The 10,289-nt window shown below is 35.2% G+C and overlaps 1 protein-coding gene and 1 non-coding gene across 3 annotated transcripts; one reads left to right on the top strand and one right to left on the bottom strand.

Moving 5' to 3' along the window:
- The first annotated feature begins 1,131 nt into the window (after nt 1–1,131).
- LOC141662163 (small nucleolar RNA R71) lies at nt 1,132–1,238 on the top strand. The gene has a single exon (XR_012550290.1). It is a non-coding gene; the product is annotated as a small nucleolar RNA R71 (small nucleolar RNA).
- A 3,336-nt stretch (nt 1,239–4,574) lies between these two features.
- On the bottom strand, nt 4,575–9,360 carry LOC141723577 (DNA-(apurinic or apyrimidinic site) endonuclease 2). Of its 2 annotated transcripts, none has more exons than XM_074525416.1 (10): nt 9,123–9,360; nt 8,741–8,840; nt 8,364–8,591; nt 8,059–8,144; nt 7,289–7,404; nt 7,069–7,149; nt 6,763–6,960; nt 6,508–6,659; nt 5,628–6,328; nt 4,575–4,892 (listed from the first exon to the last, which is right to left on the bottom strand). In XM_074525416.1, exons 1-10 carry the CDS (start codon nt 9,228–9,230, stop codon nt 4,809–4,811), a joined length of 1,854 nt encoding a protein of 617 aa, XP_074381517.1. In that variant the 5' UTR covers nt 9,231–9,360; the 3' UTR covers nt 4,575–4,808. The 2 variants fall into 2 exon arrangements, with proteins under 2 accessions (XP_074381517.1, XP_074381516.1); XM_074525415.1 differs by having other exon boundaries at nt 6,508–6,662; nt 9,123–9,359.
- Nucleotides 9,361–10,289: the final 929 nt, after the last annotated feature.

The following is a 10,289-nucleotide window of genomic DNA, read 5'->3' as shown; positions in this document are numbered from 1 at the left end:
TTCCGATGGTGCAAGGAATAGTGAAGCTTCCAGGATCTTTAAGCTTCAGAGGTAATTTCTGTTGTAGCACAACACTACATTCCTCCGTAAGAGCAACGATCTCTAAGTCATCGAGCTTCACTTTCCGAGAGAGAATACCTTTCATAAACTTCACATAGCTAGGCATCTATTCAAGAGCTTCAGCCAAATGCTTATCTAACTTTTGCTTCTGTAGCCTCTTAGGAAAAGGAGGCGGAGGATAGACCTGTTTCTCCCCTGTATTACCCTCAGGAGGAGTGTGTTTCACAGTTTTCTTCCTTGGTTCCACTTCTGCGTCCTTCTGCACATCTTCTTCAGATTCTGGAACTTGAGATTTTTCGGGGCTTGCAACCTTCCGAGACCTCAATGTAATTGCCTTTACCTGTTCTTTTGCTTCCTTCTTGCCTGGAACTTCTGTGTCACTAGGGAGTGTTCCAGGTTGTCGATTTAGCAAGGCATTGGCAATCTGCCCAATTTGATTCTTTAAGGTCTTAATAAAAACCGCTTGGCTCTTGCACATGAGCCTCAACTCCTCTAATTCAGATTTTTTATTAGATTGTTGCAGTTGGAGTTGTTCTCTTGGTGCATTGCGGTCGTTGAAAACCAGGAGGGTTGAATTGCTTTGCTATATACTGCTGATAAGGCTGTTGAACCGCATTCTGAGTGTTGCTCCAGCTGAAGTTAGGATGATTGCGGTTGTTGGGATGATAGGTGGATGGAACTGGTTGCTGCGACCTCTAAAAGTTGCTCATGAACTGAGCTAATTCACTAGAAATAGCACACTGCTTCGTATTATGTGCACCAGCACAAAGCTCACAAACACTAGTGGTCTGATTAACTCCATAATTAGCCAAAGAATCCACCTTCATCGTCAAAGCCTTATGCTGAGCAGTTATATCAGTAGTTGCATCTACCTCCAGAATTCCTGCTACCTTGCCTTGAGGTAGTCTCTGAGAAGGGATCTAGTATTCATTAGCAGCCATCAGTTCAATCAAATCATAAGCTTCATCGTAGCTCTTAGCCCATAAGGCTCCACCTGATACTGCATCAAGCATGGGTCTAGATTGTGCTCCCAAGCCATTATAAAAGCAGTTGATAATCATCCAGTCAGGCATCCCATGATGAGAACACTTTTTAAGCATCTCCTTATAACGATCCCAAGCTTCATATAAAGACTCTCCCGATTGCTGCGCAAATTGAGTAAGAGCATTCCTGATTGCAGCAGTCTTTGCAATAGGAAAGAATTTAGTAAGAAACTTTTGAGCAAGATCTTATAATTTGTGTGCGCATATGTATGCACGATCAACCTATTATTTTATAAAAGTTATCACCAATCAATTTTTGTCATGTGTCATAAATTTTGGGATAAGTTTTTGGAAACTCTAGTATTTCTCAATTTCTTTAATCCATTCTAATAGCATTCTACTCTATTTTGTTTATTAAAAGATCTGTAATTTTCATAATATCAAAAATATAAAGATTGCGTCATGAAATGTTTCTTTAAGAGATTTTTTCTTTTGTTAGGTAAAGTGTTTCTTTAAGAGGTTGGTGGTGCAACAATGTGTCTGTTTGGCACCCCATATTCCTATCATATATGGGCCGAAAGCCCAATATTATTTTGGACGTGGTGTTTGGCAAAGAAATAAGAATGATCATTTAGCCTAAAAAATGATGAAATTGCGAAAGTTGGTTCAACCCCATAATCCCGTTTTCAACCCACGTTTGAAGATAATCCAGAAAGCTCTCAATCCATTTCTCTCATTTCCCATTCTCCACTAACCCTAGCAGCCTCTTATCCATTATTTTACTCATCTTTCTTTTGTTTCTCTTCTACAGAAACTCCAATTGCTCACATGTACTTTTCATCAATTGTTTGCCGATGGTCGAGATCGAGGCGAAAGCTTCTTTTGGATCCGGATCCGCTAAGTGAACCGACGAGTTACATGCCCTCTTCTGTGAGTTATCTGCTTTTGAGGTCGTAAAGGGTAACAAGGTAGGAGGAATTTTGAACAAACAAGGGAGGATTACGGCTCATCAAGAATTCAAAAAACAGAAACCAACTGTAAAGTATACTATTAAGCAATTCAAGAATCACTGGGATGCAATGAAAACTGATTACCATTTATTCAGGATGATTAAATTTGGGGAGAGTGGCTTGGGGCGGAACAAGAATACGAAGACAATCTAAGCATCTGCATTATGGTAAGGCTCTCTCTGTCAGACATTATTTACCCTGAACCGGTCCGTGAGTTTTATGCCAATTTTCGTTTGTTGAAGGATGATATGGTGTTTTCTGAATTTCAAGGTACCCCCCATCGTCTTCAAGCTAGTTGTGTTGGCCCGAATTGGTTCTGTTATTCCTAAACAATCTAACAAGTAGAATTACAAAAGGGGTGTTGGATGTAATTCTTGATTTCTTTTCTATCTTTTAAAACTTCTTGCAAATATAAATATAACTGTGTATGAATATGCTAAGTGCGGATAAGAAATATTAAAGTATTCAAACACAAAGTAAATAAACAAGGATGTTTAAAAACTTTCTGGTGGATTGTTGTTTCCACCGGAGATATATATAAATGTAGAAGATCTCTGTGATGTAAAGAGCACACAGCTTCTTACAAGTAAATTTACAAAGAGAGAGAACTAATAAATTCTTAACAGATTATGCCTTATCTATTTCTCAGTTTCTTCGATCGATATTTTTCTACTTGTTACTCTTGGTTTATATATTACCAAGTTACATGTGAAAAAGACAAACTAATAAAATAAACATGTCTAAGTCATCACATGTTCCTTCATTTCTCCATCAAGTATCTTCGTATTTCTTCAAGTTAGCATGGAAATGGAAATGCTTCTTGATCTTTATAATCCTGATTACAGGCTACCACATTCCTTTTTTATACAATCAACCCATGTGACTGTCAAGTCACTATCAACTCCTATTTGAATTTGTTATCCGTCGAGACTCTGTTGGATCATCCGTCGAGACTTTATTGGATCATCCGTCGAAGCCTTGTAGAAACATCCGTTGAAAGTATTTCCATAGCAGTTAACTCAATTTCACTATGCAAAATTGCAATGTATCTAATATTTACAATTAGCGAACCTATTTCACATATCATACTAGAAGCCAACATGACTTAGAATATCCTACAACTTCTAGTCCTTCAAGACATTACAGTATACAGGAATGTGCTACAAAAACTTATTTAAACATAAGCTACTCTTTCAACGGATGACAAGTGAGATTATCCGTTGAAAACTACAAATTCACTTCATAAAATTTACTAAGGTATTTTGGTAAAATATCATCAAACCTAAAACATATTCCTTACAATCTCCCCTAATTTATGTCTACTGGAATGTAGGTATAAATTTAGGATGACTTGATGATAACAAAATACCTTTTACAAAAAGATCATTCAATAGCAGATTAAAATGCACTACACTAGGGGTGCACATGGGCTGGGTTGGGTCGGTTTGGTGATTTTAATGACCCAACCCATTTAAAACATGTTACAAATATATCAATTCGTTACTCTCAAAAAAATTATGAAACCCAACCCTATTAATTATGTGATGGGTTGGGCCAGGTTGGGTTGGGTTGGGTTAATGTGGTTAATCTAATCAGCATACATACGATAAACACCAGCCAACCTAATTTAATGAAATTAATATGTATTTGCAGTGGTAAAATGATAAGGTGCTGCTATTTAATTGTTTTTGAAAATAAAACTATCACAAAGAAACAGGAAGAAGAGACTAGTATTATTTAAAAATCCTGCTTATTACAACTGATCATCAATTATCTTCTAAATGGATGATTTTAGGTTAAATACAAATTATTTTAATTACAACAAGGAAAAATAGGACTCCCCTAGTACATTCTAAGAACGAATCAAGAACTGCGTGTTTATAATTTATTTAAGGGTTCTTTATCAGTTATACTCTGGTCTGTGGTCAGTAGAGCAAATAACACAAACAGATAGTTTGACTGCAAAAGAAACCAGTACTAAAACAGTTTGGGCCTATATAGTAGAACCGGGTTGGGTTATGATTTTAGTTATCAAAACTTTGACTCAACCCATAATAAGCGGCTCAACTAAAAAACAACCCAATTAACCCATGGTCCCGAATGGGTCGGTTTGGTCGGCCAAATTAAGGGTTGGGTTACTTCGGTTTGGACGGGTTGAACAACCCATGAGCAGCCCTACACTACACCATAGATTAGCTATAACAACGCTCACTTCAAAATTTGTTTATAAATCGTTGTTGTTTCTTAATAAATTTGAACAAATGTATAGCTATGGTAACATTTTTAAAAATTGTTACAAAAGAGTACATTTTTTCTTCTTTTTTCCCCTAAGATTTTAATCCCTTTCTTTTGTTTTATTCCTCTAAAAATCAGGAACACAGTGTTAGATTCTAGTTGTATCACTTTTTAATGAATTTAGTCACCAATTATAACTTCGACATCCGTCTATTTGAGAATTGTTTTGGGGTCTACATTTGTCTTTTCCCCAATCTCGTTCCACTTCACATACTACTAAATGAACTTTTCAAATCAATGATTTGGATTAATTTAAAACTTCAGTACAAGATAGTAAATATTGTTCACAACTCTCCTTGAACACTGTGAGCCTCCAAGGAAAATTTAGTTCTTCGTCTATACAAGTAAGTGTACAACAAACAGAGAGAAGTCCGGGGATATATCTTATGGCATGATCAGCAGTAGAGGTTATACTAGGTAAACTTGAACCATGCCAAGTAAACATCATTGCCAATGCCAATCACTGTCCTCTTTCTTTGTGTTTAGACTTTGAAGCGGCCCATTTGAAGTAATTACAATTGGCTTCCGGATTCGATGCAGGCCCCTGCAGAAATTATAGTCAGCATGGAAATTATGCTATAACATACAGAAACATAAAGTAATACGAGTATAAGGGAATGAATATTTCTACCCCTGCATAAATTATAATTGAATATCAAGAGCAGCAAGAAAAATAATGCTTAGCATACAGAAATGTAGAGTAATTTACCCCAGAGATCATAACCTACTATTCCAACCCTGTAACAAGTGCAAATTCTAACACATAGTTCCACCACCAACCTCTTAAAGAAACATTCATGATGCAACCAAAAAATCTGTTTACTTTCGATATATTATATACTAGACCTTTTAATTAAAAAACTAAAGTAGAACGCCATTAGAATGAATTAAAGAAATTGAGAACAATATCAACTAATGACGTGTCTAACGAAGTCAACCAACCTAATTACATAAATCAGACCACACTAAAAAGTCAAAATAAAATATGACCTGAAAAATTAAAATGGTCAAAATATGGTGCTTCCTGAAGCTTTAAGCAAATTGGCAAAATCTATACAGTAGTGCCCAGAACTTAGTTAACTAGAATCAATGACCAGTTCTTTCATCCTTTGTAACTTATAAAGTGGGTTTACTAACACTACTGACTATCCGGTTCTCGGGAACAATTAACACATCATACAGGGAAATTTAAGGAGAAAATTAGTAGCCATAAGAACTTAACCACACGAGGAAACTTAACATACGCATGATGAAAGATGAATCGTGTCGTGTAGCATACCTCAGCACGAGCACAGACAAAGAATTTACGACCCAGGTTAGGACCAGCTTTCCTGACAATTCGAGCGACACAAGGTTCATTATGGCCTTTACACAGAGGTATACTGTTTTGCATAACTTCTTGAATCCTTTGCCATTCAGCTACAGCAACATTTCTTTTCTCCTCTACTGTAGAACATAATGAATATGCTGCAGCATGATCTTGAATTGATATATTTATAGGTGTTTTAGTGTTCGTTTCATCATACTTCATGGAATCTCCACTGGATATTTGGTCAGAATTCAAAAGATCTCCTGAATTATCAGATATACCAGGTTGGCTTATGCCATCAATAGAATTTGAACTCTTCTGGAAAAACGACCGAAGTGAAAGCTGGGACCCCTGACATTGTTTTGGTTTCTTTTTGCTTTGTACACGGGGAACTGGTTTGACAGGACTGCTGCTTAAACAAAGCATCTTGCTCCAAGAAGATTCACTAGGGGAACTTCGGGGGCACTCAACCAATTCTGAATCAGTTTCTCCTTGTTTCATATGGGGAGAATTGACCACCCCGTCAAGAGAAAAGTCTAGTACAGCATGGTCATCAGATGATCTTTTCATGCTCACCTTACACCTTTGAACAGTCTCTGTGACAAGGGATGAATCAAACTGTCCATTGCTTTTTATTTGCTCAGCTGTTTGCCTTCTTGCTAGCATCGATACTGCAAAAATAATGCACCAAAACGTGACTGGTAAGCTTCACACACTTGACATCCAAGTAGGCAATACATAGAAAAAAGTAACCCAAGGAAAATTGCTTATAGGAAAACACTTATGCGCCGCCAGCCACTACAATAACCACATAATCACTATAAACATATAACAAGAAAACTATACGTACCAAGAGTTTGCTGACACCCTTCGACCTGAGGACAATATCTTGTAGATAACAGGGGAGTATTGTGCTGCGATATAATCGGGATCTCATCGAGGCTCATACAGACAGGAGCATGGTCAGACCCCTTCAATTTTATACCTGCCCCTCCTTTCCACCTGCTGTATTTCTCGCAGCAAGACAGAAGATCCAAATGAACTTTCACCAATATGTCTATTTTTAAAATGTGAGCACTCACTAATACAACTCTAACCGACTTACCCTGTTGTTTTTCCCGATTGCCACCTTTTAAATTGTGTCAATATCTCACACTCCCTGACATGGCAAGTTAAAAAGTCATGGCCTTCCGAACTATGCTCATGTAGGCATTCTCCAGCACTGAGAATATGGTCAATTCTTGATCCAAAATTAAAAATCTCAGCACCCGAACTTGTCGACCAGCAAGTATATGCTTCTTTCCTAGACAAAAACTCAAGCTCAGAAAATCTGCAAAAATTGTGAGTGTGTTTGTGTGTGCGCTGCATGCGCGCACTCATCGGTGTCAGAATGAGTTACTAGATACCAAACCTTTCAGGATGTTTTGCTCGAAATACATCAGTAAATGGCCCTCCATTTTCTATGAGCAAAGATCTAAACCATTCTCTAAACCTACACAATATGCGTAGCATGGTATAACAATCATATAACATGTAAAAATAAACATTAAAGCTAATTAATAGAAACACAAGTAATTATGGTTATCAGTTATCACGTGTTATTAAAAGCACATAGTAAGCTAGCTGCTTACTTATTTTTCTCAAAATCTGGCTTTGCATCACAACGATCTATAGTAGCAGGGGCAATGTTAATATCACCGACAACAATCAGCCTTCTACCTTGACCAAGGAGTGCATCCCATCTTTTCTACATCAACAGTAGCTAATATCAAGAGATTATACACCTTCCCTCGCCCAACATGCATGATGGATAAATACTATTATCACTCTTATGCCTCCGCCAAATAAGGCTCTAATAATTATAAACAAACAGAAATGATTAAAAAAGGAAAGATAGTAATTATTGCTCATATTACGAAATAAATCACCTATCCATCCTTTTTCTTCCATTTTTGCCTACCAAATTAGCCATCTAAGCTGTATTTAGTCCACAAAGCAAGTATATGCTAATCAACTAATATTTTGCAAATGTACATCATATATGCAAGACTCATCGGTCTCCACCATTAACTAACAAAACTGAAACTTCTAATGAGGATCAGCTAATTTCTTATACCATGGTACAAAAGTGTCTACATAACATCAACATCAAAAACCTTAAAGGAGAACCCAAAGAAATTCCACATGTAGGATAAAATTTATAAGTAAGATCATTAGCTATGTTACAAGTGATAACCTTTTTTTAATTTTTGGCCAGTACATCCTGTTGAAGACTACAGCTCTAAGAAAGAGGCATGCTTTATGCAGCATAGTGATTGATATGTTAAAAAGGACATGTAAGCAGATTTCAATAAGTGTACCAAACAACGCTTCTTATAACTGTTTACAAAACCGAAATTACCTTTAAGATCTTGAAAAAATTATGCTTAAATTGGATTCTTTCAACATCATCAGGATCAGCACAAGGCCCATATATGTTGAATAAAACTGCCAAGTATAAATAATGATGTAATAAGCCATAATACATAGTTCATACAATCAAAAAATATTTGTGCCCGAACCAACGATTTGATACTATTAAGATCAAAGGAAATCTGAAAAATCATTCAAATACTAACTCTAAACTTCTTTAGGCTGCAAGTTTATCCCGTGTATGCTTATTCAATATGAATATCATACTAGATGAACCTCAATTGAGTAACTTACCAAAATGCCCATGATCAGTGATAATGCAGCGACCCTCACTATCAACTTTAAGAAGCTCATCCTTGGAAAACTCTTCTAGCCCTTCAACAATAGAACAACAATCATCTTTTCTATCTCCAAACCCTCGAGAATTCTCAAGCAAACCCGTAAATCCTTCCTCTGCATCAACCGGCAAAGCTACTTCGCCGCTGGAAAAAGCAGACTTTACTCGGCAAAATGTCGCAACACCTGTTAATTTTAGACTATACAATTAAAAAAAATAGCTTTTTTACCCTTTACCTCTTAGAGTTAGTTTACTTACCCTCACAAACACATAGAATAATTCCACTAGTTCATTTCACGAATAAGTGTCAAACACGAAAACAAAAGTGAATTACCGGAATATCCAATACGAGCTCTGGTGCAAGAAAAGAAAGATTCATATCCATCTGCCCACACCATATCTGCTCTCAGATCATGTTTTGCTAGTTTTGTCTCCTGCAATATTCCACTCAACAAAATCACTTTTTTTAAAAAAACTGATGCAAAAAAAATGAACTTTTTCCCCTAGTTCAAGAAAATAAAATCAACAACAATGATGATAATAATAATAATGTAAAATCCAGTAGTTTCACTAAAAGCTATCATAAAAAAGTTCATTTGGGTGTGTAATTATAATATTCTTGATAACGGAGAATTATATTCATTTATCGCGATTAAAAATATATTTTTAGGACTTCATTATCGAATATTCATTTATCGAGATTCTACGATAAATACCTGAAAGCAGATGATATCAGCATCGAGAGAAGAAAGTAATTTGAGAAGAGAACCGAACTGTTGAATACGAGGTCTCAAGCCGTTAACGTTGTAAGTTACTATCTTCATCTTCTACTCTGTTCCTACTTCAGAAAAAACACAAGCTTATGGACATGAATGCATAATTGTCTAGTGTTAATTGTCAAATTCAATCACATTTCATGTAACTGGCTTTTGTTTTCCCCTCTCCTTTTCCAAACTCTATTACGGGTCGGTCATTTGAATCCGGGTCGGATGCATAATAATATTAAGAAAATGTTAATTGGAGAGCAATTTTTTATTTTCATTATTTTCACAGCAAAGAAAAAGTAAAAAGACGAAATTGCCCATTCGTTCACACAAAAACACTCTTGAAAAATATCAAGGTCGAGATAATTTAATAATTTCTCATGTTTTTCTCTTGAATAAAAAAATAACTCTAAAAATAACATTTCCCTAATATTATTTGTATATATTTTTTTTAAAATGTTAAAATGTTATTATTAAGTTTGGAGAACAGTGATACTCCTAAAATAAAAACGTACTCACAATGGTGCATCCGTAATTACACAATTTTATTTAAAAATCATTAATTCTATTATTAAATTGATATACACTTATGTAGTCATGTAATTTTTCTAAATACTTATTTATAGTGTTTAAGGTATTTTTCTCTAAATTTGAATTGTAACCAATTTGTCGCAAAATACACAATTAAATTATGTTATTTGTAATTTTTGAATGTGTGAATAATGGTTTATATATTATAAAAATACGAATTAATCAAGGTATCAATTGATCGGGTCATTATGGTGAAAAGTTGTAAATATTAATTTTATGAAATGTACATGTCGAAAATGACTTGAAAAAATACATCATTATATTATTCATTTTGTTGTTAATTTATGGAATAAAATTGAAAATATGCCTTTTTAGAATGGTTCATAAATTCATATGATGATAATATCATCAATATAATTAATATGAAGTCTTTTAAAATAAATTATTTAAAATTTTAAAATAAATTTGGCATGACCTCTGTCAAGGAGCCATAGTAAGTGTTTCAAGCAAGAAAATTGAAAACTCAACATAAACAGTAAGCCAGATGGACTAATGACTCTTCTCAACACTTGACACATTCAGCCCAAG

The sequence above is a fragment of the Apium graveolens genome, chromosome 5 (genome assembly GCF_009905375.1).
Source record: "Apium graveolens cultivar Ventura chromosome 5, ASM990537v1, whole genome shotgun sequence".
Taxonomy (NCBI): Eukaryota; Viridiplantae; Streptophyta; class Magnoliopsida; order Apiales; family Apiaceae; genus Apium; species Apium graveolens.
Note: the sequence above shows the minus strand (reverse complement) of the source record. Positions and strands in the feature narration are given on the sequence as shown.